The sequence below is a fragment of the Anolis sagrei genome, chromosome 2 (assembly GCF_037176765.1).
Source record: "Anolis sagrei isolate rAnoSag1 chromosome 2, rAnoSag1.mat, whole genome shotgun sequence".
In the NCBI taxonomy this organism is placed as follows: domain Eukaryota; kingdom Metazoa; phylum Chordata; class Lepidosauria; order Squamata; family Dactyloidae; genus Anolis; species Anolis sagrei.
The window spans coordinates 165,238,941-165,254,530 of NC_090022.1; the positions used below are offsets into that span (position 1 = coordinate 165,238,941).

At 43.7% G+C, this 15,590-nt stretch overlaps 1 protein-coding gene across 2 annotated transcripts in view; it reads left to right on the plus strand.

Annotated features, from left to right (window-relative positions):
* Positions 1-15,590, plus strand: part of SIDT1 (SID1 transmembrane family member 1) — a 67,416-nt gene that overhangs the window by 33,473 nt on the left and 18,353 nt on the right. The window contains exons 14-20 of one of the 2 annotated variants that reach the window (XM_067464051.1): positions 1,849-1,915; positions 4,002-4,075; positions 4,295-4,418; positions 5,137-5,254; positions 10,692-10,828; positions 12,651-12,759; positions 15,334-15,348. In XM_067464051.1, the coding sequence (XP_067320152.1) occupies positions 1,849-1,915; positions 4,002-4,075; positions 4,295-4,418; positions 5,137-5,254; positions 10,692-10,828; positions 12,651-12,759; positions 15,334-15,348 (644 nt within the window). The remainder of the gene's footprint in view (positions 1-1,848; positions 1,916-4,001; positions 4,076-4,294; positions 4,419-5,136; positions 5,255-10,691; positions 10,829-12,650; positions 12,760-15,333; positions 15,349-15,590) is intronic. The other variant, XM_067464052.1, reaches the window with a different exon arrangement.

Consider the following 15,590-nt stretch of genomic DNA (forward strand, 5'->3'; position numbering starts at 1 on the left):
AATTCTTTGCATAATTTCCCATGTCATATGGTGTTAATCCAGATGTAGCATGTTCTCTTAACAAATGTTATTTAGGTAGTATAGGAGCAAAGTGATGAAAAAGTTTAAATTGGGTTTTTGTTGTACAAAAGTATCACTTTCTGTACCAATACAAGTCTGTCCAGTTAATGTCCCAGTTAATGTTCACTTTAAGTAGAGCTCATATTTTGGAAAGATACTTTGGTATCCTGGGGCTAAAACAACTATGCACTGTTGCATATACTGTTGTTTCCCAGTTGGACATCTGGGACTGGTATGGCTTGAAAGTTGAGTGGTTTAAACATTCAATGCTGGAAGGGTCATACTGAAACAATGCCTGCCAGACCATAATTCTTTTATTAACAACATGATTCATATGCAAGTACATAAATAAAATATTTAAATAACTCCTTTTTTAGAAGATGTTACTGTTCAAAATATTCTCTACCACAGAGGTGTTTTTGATGAAGTCCTTCAAAAAACAGGCAGCCCTCACTTGTTGCTCAGAATCCGTGAACTGATTTCACATTTGAAAGTAGCATCTCCCCATTTCCATATAAGGTAAAGGTAAAGGTAGTCCCCTGACCTTAAGTCCAGTCATGTCTGACTCTGGGGTGTGGTGCTCATCTCCATTTCTAAGCCGAAGAGCCAGTGTTGTCCGTAGACACCTCCAAGGTCATGTGGCCGGCATGACTGCATGGAGCGCCGTTACCTTCCCGCTGGAGCAGTACCTATTGATCTACTCACACTTGCATGTTTTCGAACTGCTAGGTTGGCAGAAGCTAGGGCTGACAGCGGAAGCTCACACCGCTCCCCGGAATCGAACCTGCGACCTTTCGATCAACAAGCTCAGCAGCTCAGTGCTTTAAACCAGTGCTTTAAACCACTGCTCCCCCGTTTCCATATACACACGCTAATTTTGATATTCTGATTTGGGGTGAAGTATCTGAGGCGCTCTGATGAAGGCCTTTTGGATGAAGAAGCGGGGAAAAGGATAGTGGAGGAGTGAGTGAGTTCTGCACTCTTGGATTTACAACACGGACATTCCTGAATGGGAAATTTCATTTCCCTATTATAAGCTTTGAGATCCCTTGTTCATTTGTTCAGTCATTTTTGACTCTTCGTGACCTCATGGACCACCCCACGGCAGAGCTCCCTGTCGGCCGCCACCACCCCCAGCTCCTTCAAGGTCAATCCAGTCACTTCAAGGATGCCATCCATCCATCTTGCCCTTGGTCAGCCCCTCTTCCCTAGATCCCTAGAGCAACAGAAAGGTGAATTCAGTTGCTTTGCTTTTAGGGAAAAGGATGGTCATAAACATAAAGACATGGAATGGAGGGCCTTCTCGGTGGTGGCCCCCCGACTCTGGAACTCACTTCCCAAGGACATCAGGCATGCCCCAACATTGGCAGTCTTGTATGTTACTGTTAATTGGTTATTGTTTATATGTGATTTATTAATTGTATTGTATTTATTGTTTTGTTTATCACTTTTTGTTTTTATTGATGTGTTGTTGGGCTTGGCCTCATGTAAGCCACTCCGAGTCCCTTGGGGAGATGGTGGCGAGGTATAAATAAAGTATTATTATTATTATTATCATTATTATGGAAGGACCTGAAATTAGAGGGCAGGTGTATTAACATGGAAATAAGGAAAATTCTGGAAACAGTATTGCCCATCTGCTCCCTTTGCCATTTCTTTTACTCCGTGGAACAAATTGCATGCTTCTTCTCACCATGGCATCACATAGACATGCTATAGAAATTATTACTCAGCTGATACATGCATTTTTTTTTACCAATAATCCTTTCATGTCTCCTTGTTCTTTAGGAACATTATCACAATTGCTGTTTTCTATGCCCTGCCTGTAATCCAGTTGGTGATCACATACCAGACGGTGAGTTATATAAACTAGCCGAGAAATCCCCATACAAACCATCCTAACTACAATGGCCTATTTTGGCATTCAATCCCATTTACACAGTTTGTATTTATACGGTGAGCCTGTTATCTCCTGAGGAAAGCCCATCAAACAGCATTAACAGCAAGGAACGGAGAATGAAACAGTGGCAAGATTACCACGATTCCTTTGAGGCTTCCTTTCAACTGGTTGACCATCTGTCGGGAGGGCTTTGATGGTGTCTTCCTTTACTGCCTAAAGTGGTTGGGCTGGATGGCTTATGGGATCCCTTTAACTACCATGGCTCAATGCTGTGGAATAATTCCACTGTGTAGAACATGTAGGGGCAGACTTGGGTCCTCCAGGGGTTTTGGACTCCAACTCCTACAATTCTTAACAGCCTTCCTAACACCCTATTGGGGTTGGAGATGTTTTTGTCGCTGTGTTTTTCAATGTTTTTATGAGTGATGGTCACTCGTTGGCCTGCTGGGTGTATTGTGTCCAAATTTGGTGTCAATTTGTCCAGTGGTTTTTCAGTTATGTTAATCCCACAAATGAACATTTTTATTTATATACTAGCTTGGGGACCCGGCACTGCCCGGGTTATTTGAGAAAGGAATTGTGTATCAAGGTTGGTCTATATCAGTTATTTATATGGCTCGCAGTGGTCTCAGGAAGTTAGTGAAGGTACTGTGAGTCCCATCATCTCTGGTCCATCTTCCTTCAAACTGCACCAGGATGGAGAATGGGTCATGGGGGCTCTATGTGCCAAGTTTGGTCTTGATTGGTCTTTAGATGAGTGTTGCAAAAGTCTTGGGAAGTGAGTGGAGGTACTTGAAGTCCCATCATCCATAGTCTGTACTCCCCCAAACCTCACCAGAATATTGAGTTGGCCATGGGGGCTCTCTGTGCCAAGTTTGGTCTTTATTGGTATTTGGATGAGTGTCGCTGTGGTTTCAGGAAGTGAGTGAAGGTACTGCAAGTCCCATCATCCATCGTCCGTCCTCCTTCAAGCAGCACCGGGATGTAGGGTGGGTCATGGGGGCTCTGTGTGCCAAGTTTGGTCTTAATCGGTCATTAGATGAGGGTTGCAGCAGTCTTGGGAAGGGAGTGGAGGTACTTGAAGTCCCATCATCCATGGTCCATCCTCCTCCAGACTGCAGTAGGATGTAGAGTGAGTGAAGGTACTGCAAATCCCTCAGGCCCTTTCCTTTCTCTTCTCATCCATTTGAGAATGTTAGCATGTTTTTTTTGTTTTTGTTTATTTTGTCGTGTCAGGAGCGACTTGAGAAACTGCAAGTTGTTTCTGGTGTGAGAGAATTGGCCGTCTGCAAGGATGTTGCCCAGGGGACGCCAGGATGTTTTGATGTTTTACCATCCTTGTAGGAGGCTTCTCTCATGTCCCTGCTTCTCTCATTAACCCTCTTCGCCACCAGGGGCTCCTGTTGGAGCTGGCCAATCAGAAACCATATGCAAATGTCCCCGCTTCTCTCATTAACCCTCTTCGCCACCAGGGGCTCCTGTTGATGCTGGCCAATCAGAAACCATATGCAAATTTCCTTTCTCCTCTCACCCAATTGAGGATGTTGGAGTTTTCAGGCTGGCCAATCAGAAACCATATGCAAATAGTACCACAGTGGCAGCCAATCAGAATGCTGCCACATACACCTCCCGTCCTCTGCATACAAACACTCTCTTTTATTATAGGAAAAGATATAGATATAGATACTGGGATGCAAATGAATTTAGAATCATAGAGTTGGCCATCCAGTCCAACCCCCTGCCAAGAAGCAGGAAAATCACAATCAAAGCACCCCGACAGATGGCTATCCAACCTCTGCTTAAAAGTCTCCAAAGAAGAAGCCCCCACCACACTCCGGGGCAGAGAGTTCCACTGCTGAACGGCTCTCACAGTCAGGAAGTTCTTCCTAATGTTCAGATGGAATCTCCTTTCTTGTAGTTTGAAGCCATCCTAGTCTCCAGGGCAGCAGAAAACAAATTTACCCCCTCCTGCCAATGACATCCCCTCACACATTTATACATGGCCATCATGTTTATATACTGTTTTCTCCTTACTTTCCAGGTGGTGAATGTGACTGGAAATCAGGACATCTGCTATTATAATTTCCTCTGTGCTCATCCACTGGGAGTCTTGAGGTGTGTGAATGCTCCCAGGAATTATGCCGTGTGATAATGTCACTCAAACTGATTACGTCAAAATTCATTATATACAAAGATTTAGTTTTTAAAATAATTACTTACATTTTTACATACTTACGGACAGAAGAAAATACTATGTTTTATCCTCATGTTTGGACAGGAGTAGGAGTCCCCTTCCTCAGTTTCACTTTCTCATTATAGCTTCCTCCTTTGCAGTGCTTTCAACAATATCCTCAGCAACGTGGGCCACTTCCTTCTGGGCTTCCTTTTCCTGTTGATTGTCTTACGCCGAGACATCCTCCACAGGCGGTCCTTGGAAACCAAAGACATCTACACAATGGTAAAATCATAAAATCATAGACTTGGAAGAGACCACATGGGCCATCAAGTCCAAGTCCCTGCCATGCAGGAAAAGCACAATCAAAGCTTTCCTGACAGATGGCCACCCAATGTCTGTCTGAAAGCCTCCAAAGAAGGAGCTTCCACCTGAGGCAGTGAGATTCACTGCAGTTCTCACAGGAATTTCTTCCTAATGTTCAGGTGGAATCTCTTGTCTTGGAATTTGAACCCATTGCTCCATTGAATCCTGGTCTCCAGGGCAGCAGCAAACAAGCCTTAAGGCATCCTTTCAAATATTTAACCATGGCGATCATGTCTCCTCTCCACCTTCTCATCTGCAGCTTAGGTCTAGTCAAAAGGCACCGCCTCTGAGTCATGAACACCTGCCAGACATTGAACTATGAACTATGATATTTTACTGATTGTATGTTTTTATGGTTGTAAACCGGGCTGAGTCCCTCTAAGAGGTGAGAAGCTCGGTATAGAAAACTTTGAAATAAATAAATAAATAAATAAATAGACATTGTCTGTTAGAATTTTAAAGGGGGAAAAAAACAAGGGATTTTATTCTGCTGTGTGGAAGGGGCCCCATTGCTTTAAGCACTGCAGGTAGTCTTGTGACCTCTATTGAAGTAAGATCCTGCCCAAGCTTCTATATGCACTAGTGATGAATGGCATTTGCCTTGTTCCTTCTTTTTCTCTTTTCCCTTTCCTTCCAGGATTATGGGATCCCCAAGCACTTCGGCCTCTTCTATGCCATGGGAATCGCTTTGATGATGGAAGGTGTCCTGAGTGCTTGTTATCATGTTTGTCCCAACTATTCTAATTTCCAGTTTGGTAAGCATGTGACCTCTCCCAGTCAAGGAACATAGAGGGATTGAGGGAAGGGAGCTTACAGACATCTTTGGACAATGTGAACCAAGTCCCTATACACTGTTTTCAGTGGCGCCTCTTAAGTTTCAGAGACTATGAGGCAATCAGGACAAAGTTTTATTGCTGAGAGACTAGTGAACCCAGTGCTTGCGGCTTTTAAAAAAGAAAAAAAGCATTTATTCTTTTCTTTCTTCTTCCTCGTGTCACATATAACCATGTACAGTGCCACCTTCCTCATGTCTGTGTAGATACAAGGCCCACTCAATTTTCTGCCATGGTCATGAGGACCTTGACATCATAGCCTTAAAAAGATAAGATTTGGTCTTGTAAAAAAAACAAGGCATTGCGGGGAATTTTTAAAAAACAAAGATAACACATAGAGCCAAATAAACAAACAAAATCACTAAACTGAAGTATTGCACTACATGATCGTTGCAGCACAAATGCTATATGCACAACATTGGAGAAGTCAGACCATCCAAAAATAGAAGAATGGATTGTAAAAGTTTGTAGAATTGCAAAAATTGATAAATTTTGCTATGTTGAACAAAGGGAAAAAACACAAAAAAGATTGGGAACCATTTCTACATTATGGGAAAAAAAGAACGAAAGTGAGAAAAGTATTTATAGAAAGCTTCATGATTTAATGTGTTAGAATGTTTTATGGAAGTTTTAAGTAATAGCTGTCATACTAGAAGGAAGATTGGAAAAATATTGTAATAGGAAAGAAGAACATAACATTTCATGTCTGTAGCTCAAAGGATGGGAAGTCACTACAATGAGATGGATGGATGGAGAAGATAACATAGTCAGGTATTTTATTATTTATTTATTTACCGCTTTTATATTCCGCCCTTCTCACCCCGCAGGGGACTCAGGGTGGATTACAGTGTACACATATATGGCAAACATTCAATGCCAATTTTTGACATACAAACATATACAGACATACACAGAGGCTATTTAACTTTTTCTGGCCGCCAGCGGAGCTGTCGCTTTCATCGTCCATCTGTGACGCTGATGAAGTACTTCCGCATTCCCCGCATGCTTCCCCGCTGGAGTGCTTTGCTGGAGTCTTCTTTATGGCCTCATAAATCAGTTAATTTAGCCTCCCCACACTTTAAGGTGGTACCTAATCTTCCTACTTGACAGATGCAACTGTCTTTCGGGTTGCAAAGGTTGACAACAGGCTACACACAATTGGTTGGAAACCCACTCCAACCCGGGCTAGCTTCAAACTCATGACCTTTTGGTCAGAGTCATCTTAATGCAGCTGTCACTCAGCCAGCTGCGCCACAATCCCCATAGTCAGGTACAACCACTGTATAGTTGTTAGGATATACTGCATTTGATATACCTGTGTATAGATTTGTATTGTTGCTCTTTTTTTTTGATAAATATGGAATTTTAAAAATAAATACATAAATCATTTAAATGTTTAATAATGTGCATGAATTTCATTTCCATTGCAGCTCAGTTTTATTTATTAACTGCATTCTGACGGTATTAAGCCACAACATCATCAGGATACTTGCCAGCAAAGCTAGATAATAATAATAATAATAATAATAATAATAATAATAATAATAATAATAATAATAAATTTATACCCCACTCCATCTCCCACAGGGGGACTCGGGGCGGTTTACATGAGGCCACGCCCATCAGTACAATAAACACAATATTACACAAAAGCATAACAAAACCAGAAAATAAAATACATAAAATGCAAAACCAATATAATAGATGTATTGTCGAAGGCTTTCATGGCTGGAATCACTAGGTTCTTGTGGGTTTTTTCGGGCTATAGGGCCATGTTCTAGAGGCATTTCTCCTGACGTTTCGCCTGCATCTATGGCAAGCATCCTCAGAGGTAGTGAGGTCTGTTGGAATTAGGACAATGGGTTTATATATCTGTGGAATGGCTGGGGTGGGGCAAGGAGCTCTTCCCTGCTGCAGTTAGGTGTGAATGTTTTGCTGATCACCTTCATTAGCATTTGAAGGTCTGCCTGAGCCTGGGAAAATCTGTTCCTGGGAGGTGTTAATCTGTGCCTGGTTTTTTTCCTCTCTGTTGTTTAGCTGTTATAATTTTAGAGTTTTTTAATACTGGTAGCCAGGTTTTGTTCATTTTCATGGTCTCTTCCTTTCTGTTGAAATTGTCCACATGCTTGTGGATTTCAATGGCTTCTCTGTGTAGTCTGACATGGTGGTTGTTGGTGTGGTCCAGCATTTCTGTGTTCTCAAATAATATGCTGTGTCCAGGCTGGTTCATCAGGTGCTCTGCTATGGCTGACTTCTCTGGTTGAAGTAGTCTGCAGTGCCTTTCATGTTCCTTGATGCGTGTCTGGGTGCTGCGTTTGGTGGTCCCTATGTAGACTTGTCCACAGCTGCATGGTATACGGTAGACTCCTGCAGAGGTGAGAGGATCCCTCTTGTCCTTTGCTGAACGTAGCATTTGTTGGATTTTCTTGGTGGGTTTGTAGATTGTTTGTATGTTGTGTTTCCTCATCAGCTTCCTTATGCGATCAGTGGTTCCCTTGATGTATGGCAGGAACACTTTTCCACTGGGTGGATCTTCATCTTTACTCTCGTGGCTTGTTCTTGGTCTTGCAGCTCTTCTGATGTCTGAGATGGAGTATCGCCTCCCCGAGGAGGAAGCAGAAGAAGTACGAGCAGAAACAGCAAGGATCCTGAAAAAGGCAAAACTTCCCTCCAGTAACATTACTAGGAAGGAGAGACAAGCCATCAGAGAACTGAATTCAGATCCTGATATCCTCGTTATGCCAGCAGACAAGGGGAATGCCACAGTAATCATGCATACAGAACAATACAAGAAGATCAGAAAACTCCTGGACCCTACTATATACAAAAAACTCAAGCAAGACCCAACTGCCAAAATAACCAAGAAAACCAACACCCTGATTAAAAACTCCTCAATAAACTTTGACATACGACAACAGCTATGTAAATCGGAAGCCCATCCACCCAGGCTTTATGGACTCCCAAAAATCCATAAGGACTCCACCCCACTCAGACCCATCGTGAGTGCCATTGGATCCCCCACATACGACCTAGCAAAATTTCTTGCTGCACAGTTACAAAGCCATATTGGGCTCACTACACACTACATCAAGGACTCAGCCCACTTCATAGAAAAAATCAGCAATCTCAAGCTAAATACAAATGACAAACTGATCAGCTTCGATGTGGTATCTCTATTTACCATGGTCCCGGTAGCAGACACCATGGCACTCATCAACCAGAGGTTCCCAGAAGACATCACGGCTCTGTTTCACCATTGCCTCACCACCAGTTACTTTCAGTGGGACAATGAATTCTACGAACAGAAAGATGGAGTAGCTATGGGGAGCCCTCTCAGCCCGGTCATAGCTAACTTCTACATGGAACACTTTGAAGAACAAGCCCTGGAGACAGCAACCAAAAAGCCCACGATATGGTTCAGATATGTGGATGACACCTTCACCATTTGGAGCCATGGAGAAGAAGAACTCAACAGGTTCCTGGACCATCTTAACAGCATCCACCCAAACATCCAGTTCACCATGGAAAAAGAAAATGAAGGAAGACTGCCTTTTCTAGATGTCCTAGTCATCCGCAAACCAGATCAACAATTGGGTCACACCGTCTACAGAAAACCCACACACACAGATAGATATCTACATAAAAACTCCAACCATCACCCAAGTCAAAAAAGAAGCACCATTAAAGCCTTGGCAGACCGTGCAAAAAGAATCTGCGAACCCCACCTCCTCCAAGATGAACTGAACCACCTCAACTGGGCTCACCAGGCCAATGGATACTCCACCTCAGACATCAGAAGAGCTGCAAGACCAAGAACAAGCCATGAGAGTAAAGATGAAGATCCACCCAGAGGAAAAGTGTTCCTGCCATACATCAAGGGAACCACTGATCGCATAGGGAAGCTGATGAGGAAACACAACATACAAACAATCTACAAGCCCACCAAGAAAATACAACAAATGCTACGTTCAGCAAAGGACAAGAGGGATCCTCTCACTTCTGCAGGAGTCTACCGTATACCATGCAGCTGTGGACAAGTCTACATAGGGACCACCAAACGCAGCGCCCAGACACGCATCAAGGAACATGAAAGGCACTGCAGACTACTTCAACCAGAGAAGTCAGCCATAGCAGAGCACCTGATGAACCAGCCTGGACACAGCATATTATTTGAGAACACAGAAATGCTGGACCACACCAACAACCACCATGTGGTACACAGAGAAGCCATTGAAATCCACAAGCATGTGGACAATTTCAACAGAAAGGAAGAGACCATGAAAATGAACAAAATCTGGCTACCAGTATTAAAAAACTCTAAAATTATAACAGCTAAACAACAGAGAGGAAAAAAACCAGGCACAGATTAACACCTCCCAGGAACAGATTTTCCCAGGCTCAGGCAGACCTTCAAATGCTAATGAAGGTGATCAGCGAAACATTCACACCTAACTGCAGCAGGGAAGAGCTCCTTGCCCCACCCCAGCCATTCCACAGATATATAAACCCATTGTCCTAATTCCAACAGACCTCATACCTCTGAGGATGCTTGCCATAGATGCAGGCGAAACGTCAGGAGAAAAGCCTCTAGAACATGGCTCTATAGCCCGAAAAAACCCACAAGAACCTAATATAATAGATGACACAGCAATATAAAATCAAACATTAAAACACAGAAGAATTACACTGGGCAGGGCCAAATTCAAAGATAAAATGGGGAGTTAGGGGGATGTAAAATTGTCAGGAAGGGGGATCCGGGGATGAGGAAGGATTTAATTGCATGAAACATAAAATAAAGTACTTCTGAGGTCATTTAAAGCAAAGTTTGGTCATTGGAATAACCAAGTTTTCAGGTTCCTCCTGAAGATTGCCAGCATGGGGGCTTGCCTAATGTCTCTGGGGAATGAATTCCAGAGCCGGGGGACCACCACAGAGAAGGCCCACAAGTCGCACTTGTGATGTGGGCGGGAGCGAGAGAAGGGCCTCTCTGGAAGATCGAAGAGGTCATGTGGGTTTGCAGACGGAGATGCGGTCGCGCAGGAAGGCGGGTCCCAAACCGTTCAGGGCTTTGTAGGTTAAAACCTGCACCTTGAATTGGGCCTGGAAAATAAATGGCAGCCAGTGGAGCTCCTTAAACAGGAGGGTTGACCGCTCTCTGTCATTCGCAGCAGTTAATAATCTAGCTGCCACCCGTTGGACTAATTGGAATTTCCGGGCCATCTTCAAGGGCAGCCCCATGTAGAGTTCATTGCAATAGTCCAATCTAGAGGTAACTAAGGCTAGATAGAAGCTTTCTCTCCCACCCACCCACTCCAGGGGCCAATATTACCAATATTATCTCTTTCTTCTCTTTTGACAGACACCTCCTTCATGTACATGATTGCTGGATTGTGCATGTTAAAGCTCTACCAGACGCGCCACCCTGACATCAACGCCAGCGCCTACTCGGCCTATGCCTCTTTTGCAGTGGTCATTTCCCTCGCTGTGCTTGGAGTGGTATGGCTTCGTCCACACACATTTGGCTCCTTACTGAGGGACCAATTCATGCAAGAATGGGGGGAAAGTGTGGAGAGTGGGGGGGGAGGAGAGAGAGAGAGCTGCAGCAAAGGGTGGGAACATCAGAAAAAGATTGCTCCAGGCACTGCCAGGCAATCAAATGCTAATCAAGGTGGTCAGTTGAAACATTCACACCTAGCTCCAGCAGACAAGAGTCCTTTGTCCCACCCTGGTCATTCCACAGATATATAAACCCTTTTCCCTAGTTCCAACAGACCTCACTACCTCTGAGGATGCTTGCCACAGATGCAGGCGAAACGTCAGGAGAGAATGCCTCTAGAACATGGCCATATAGCCCAAAAAAATCTACAACAACCCTGAGAGAAAGAAGTTTATAGCATAAGCTTTCATAGATTTAAGTCTATTTCATCAAATGAATTTGATTGTGTAGGTAATCTTTGGAAGTGTATGCTACCAACTTTTTTCTCTCAGTTTCATTAATTTAAAAAATTAAAAAATTCAGGAATACATTAAGAATTACGGAGATTAAAAACAAAATAAATTTTAAAAGTGTAGCAAAAATGAAGAAGGAAAAGAAAAAGAGGAAAACAGTTACTTCCAAACTGCCTTTCAGCAGTTATATATGCACTAGCCATCCCCTGCCATGCGTTGCTGTGGCCTAGTCTGGTGATCTAGAAAATAAAGTAACGAGAAAGTGTTGGTTTCTAATATATGTAATTTCTCTATGCTTGAGGGGTAAACAGTTAGTGGGGGTCATAATGCTTGTTGATTGTAGGTGAACTGTAAATCCCAGTAACTACAACTCCCAAATGTCAAGGTCTATTTCCCCCAAACTCCATCTGTGTTCATATTTGGGCATATTGAGTATTCCTGCCAAGTTTGGTCCAGTTCCATCATTGTTTGAGTTCACAGTGCTCTCTGGATGTAGGTGAACTACAATTTCCAAACTCAAGGCCAATGCCCACCAAACCCTTCAAGTGTTTTCTGTTTCTGTTGGTCATGGGAATCCTTTGTGTGCCAGGTTTAGTTTAATAATAGAGTTGGAAAAGACCTCATGGGCCATCCAGTCCAACCCCCTGCCAAGAAGCAGGAATATTGCAGTCAAATCACCCCTGACAGATGGCCATCCAGCTTCTGTTTAAAAGCTTCCAAAGAAGGAGCCCCCACCACACTCCGGGGCAGAGAGTTCCACTGCTGAACGGCTCTCACAGTCAGGAAGCTCTTCCTAATGTTCAGATGGAATCTCCTTTCTTGTAGTTTGAAGCCATTGCTCCGCGTCCTAGTCTCCAGGGAAGCAGAAAACAAGCTTGCTCCCTCCTCCCTGTGGCTTCCTCTCACATATTTATACATGGCTATCATATCTCCTCTCAGCCTTCTCTTCTTCAGGCTAAACATGCTCAGTTCCCTAAGCCGCTCCTCATAGGGCTTGTTCTCCAGACCCTTGATCATTTTAGTCGCCCTCCTCTGGACACATTCCAGCTTGTCAATATCTCTCTTCAATTGTGGTACCCAGAATTGGACACAATATTCCAGGTGTGGTCTAAGCAGAATAGAGAGGGAGCATTACTTCCCTAGATCTAGACACTATGCTCCTATTGATGCAGGACAAAATCCCATTGGCTTTTTTTTGCCGCCACATCACACTGTTGGCTCATGTTTAGCTTGTTGTCCACGAGGACAACAAGCTAAATCTTAAGTTCGTTAACTGAAGGGAGGAAGAATATTTTCATAGTTGGAAAGTGAATTAAACACAGCTCTGTGTTGTTGTTTGTTGTAATTATTTTGTTTTATTTACGACCAGGTTTTTGGAAAAAATTCTGTGTGGTTTTGGGTCCTCTTCTCAGTCATCCATGTTGTTGCTTCGCTTGGCCTCAGCACCCAGATTTACTACATGGGTCGGTTCAAGATAGGTAAGTAATAAGCACTTCAGCCTCTCTAGAGATATTTACTTTGAAGGTCTGTTAATGGCTATCCAGTGATATCTCTAATTTATGAAAGCAACTTTTGTCCTCCAACTGTAAGATTGCAATTTCCAGTGTACTTCACTATTGACTATACTGGCTAAGGCTTATTAGAAGTACCAACATTATCTGGTCAATCACAGTTGTTTGTTTCTCCTTTACTTTAGGATTGCAGACAGACAGTGGGCTTATCTACATTATAGAAAAAATTGTACTCACCTTATAGGTGGCGCAGTGAGTTAAACCCCTGTGCCGGCAGGACTGAAGACTGACAGGTCGCAGGTTCAAATCCGGGGAGAGCGCGGATGAGCTCCCTCTATCAGCTCCAGCTCCTCATGCGGGGACATGAGAGAAGCTTCCCACAAGGATGATAAAACATCACAACATCCGGCCATCCCCTGGGCAATCTCCTTGCAGATGGCCAATTCTCTCACACCAGAAGCAACTTGCAGTTTCTCAAGTTCGCTCCTGACACAACCAAAAAAAATAAGTGGTACAATCCTGACACATGATGTTCTTGATTATTTTCTTGCAGAGTGGTCCTATAGTTTTACAAAAAAAATCCAGATTTTGGGTTTATAGCCAGCCCTTGAGATAACATCATAGAATCATAGAATCAAAGAGTTGGAAGAGACCTCATGGGCCACCCAGTCCAACCTCCTGCCAAGAAGCAGGAATATTGCATTTAAATAACCCCTGACAGATGGCCATCCAGCCTTTGTTTAAAAGCTTCCAAAGAAGGAGCCTCCACCACACTCCGGGGCAGAGAGTTCCACTGCTGAACGGCTCTCACAGTCAGGAAGTTCTTCCTCATATTCAGATGGAATCTCTTTGCTTTGGGGTCTGGGGGAGAAGTCAGTAGTGGTTTGAACTGGTTGGTGGGAGGTGAACTTTCTCACCAGGAAATTGTTCCCTCTTGGGTTGTTTTTTTTAAAAGTACATATATTAGTATTAGTGCATCCATGCTTTTGCAAGCATGATGGGGGAGGGGTGAGTGGAGTGACCATGAGCATGTGGCTGAAAATGATGCAAAGGAGCGGAAATGTAGACTCACTATGCAATTATGTAACTATGTAAGTATGTAAGTGAGTATGTAATTATGAGGGGCCGACCAAGGGCAAGATGGATGAATGGCATCCTTGAAGTGACTGGACTGACCTTGAAGGAGCTGGGGGTGGTGACGGCCGACAGGGAGCACTGGCGTGGGCTGGTCCATGAGGTCACGAAGAGTTGGAGACGACTGAACGAATGAACAACAAAAATTATGAAATGTAGACCTCACTACCTCTGAGGATGCTTGCCATAGATGCAGGCGAAATGTCAGGAGAGAATGCCTCTAGACCATGGCCATACAGCCCGAAAAAACCTACAACAGCCCAATGTAGACTGCTCTTTATGGCTCCTTCTACACTGTCCTTATATGCCAGGTTATCTGCTTTGAACTGGATTATATGAGGGCCTTGCTACACTTCCATGTAATCCAGAATATTAAAACAGAAAATCCACATTGTCTGTTTTGAATGGGATTATCTGAGTCTACACTGCCATATAATCCAGTTTAAAGCAGATAATCTGGATTTTATACAGCTTTGTAGAAGGGGCGTGAATCTCCACTGCCAGATAATCTGGGATAAGAATATAATTTGGGATCAGATCCTGGAATATAGAGCAATGAAGAAGTGAGTTTAGGGGAAAATGTGTGGCCTGTTGTGATGATCTCACTATGATATGTATGATATGTGTGGTGTTAAGATGGCCACTGCATAGAATCATAGAGTTGGAAGAGACCTCATGGGCCATCCAGTCCAACCCACTGACAAGAAGCAGGAATATTGCTTTCAAAGCACCTCAGAGTCAATTTGGCCAAACATATGTATTTTTCATCAATGTATACAAATCTAGTGTGGGAATGGAGCTTGTTTCTGTCTTGCCTGTCTGATGTGTTTAGGGAATGAGTTCCAGAGTCGAGGGGCCACCACCGAAAAGGCCTCTCTCTCGTCCCCACCAATCGCGCCTGCGGTGCTGGTGGGATCGAGAGCAGGGCCTCTCCGGATGATCGAAGGGATCGTGTGGGTTCGTATACAGAGATGCGGTCATGCAGTACTTTAGAACGATTTAGAACCATGGACTGCACATGCCTATTAGGTGGCATTCCCTGGGTTAAATCACATGCATTGTGTGAACGCACACAGGTTATGCAACTCTGCACTGCATTGTTTGGCAGTGTAGATGCAGTTTCAGCTCTCTTAAGAACCAGGTCCTGTGACATTTCCAGGGCTGTGCTGGTGGGTGGCTGATCATTGCTAAGGCAGCTTTCCCTTTTCTCAAGTGGCACTCTGCTCTGGGATGGAGATCTAGTAGGTTGTCATGAGTGTGAATGAGTGTGCTTGTGTGTGTGTCTATGGCATTTTGAGGACTCTTTCCCACACTGCAGCATGTTTGTTGTGATCCTTCACTGTGTGCACCAATGCATTCCTCTCACATGCTTTTTCATCCTTCCTTTCTTGCTTCTCTTTGCCTCAGATGTCTCTGATCCAGGTAACTATCCCTTTGTGTTTCTCTTTCCCATGTAGACTGTGCACATTTGGACTGTAAGCAACCAGGACAGGATGTGGGTTCTTATTTTTCTAGACTGCCTTTCCCAACCTGCTACTCTTGATATTTATTGGACAATAGCTGCTATGAAAGTGATTAGAGAAGGAGGCCTCAAACTAAGGCCCACAGGCCGGATACAGCCCTCCAAGGTCATTTACCCGGCCCTCGCTCAAGGTCAATCTAAG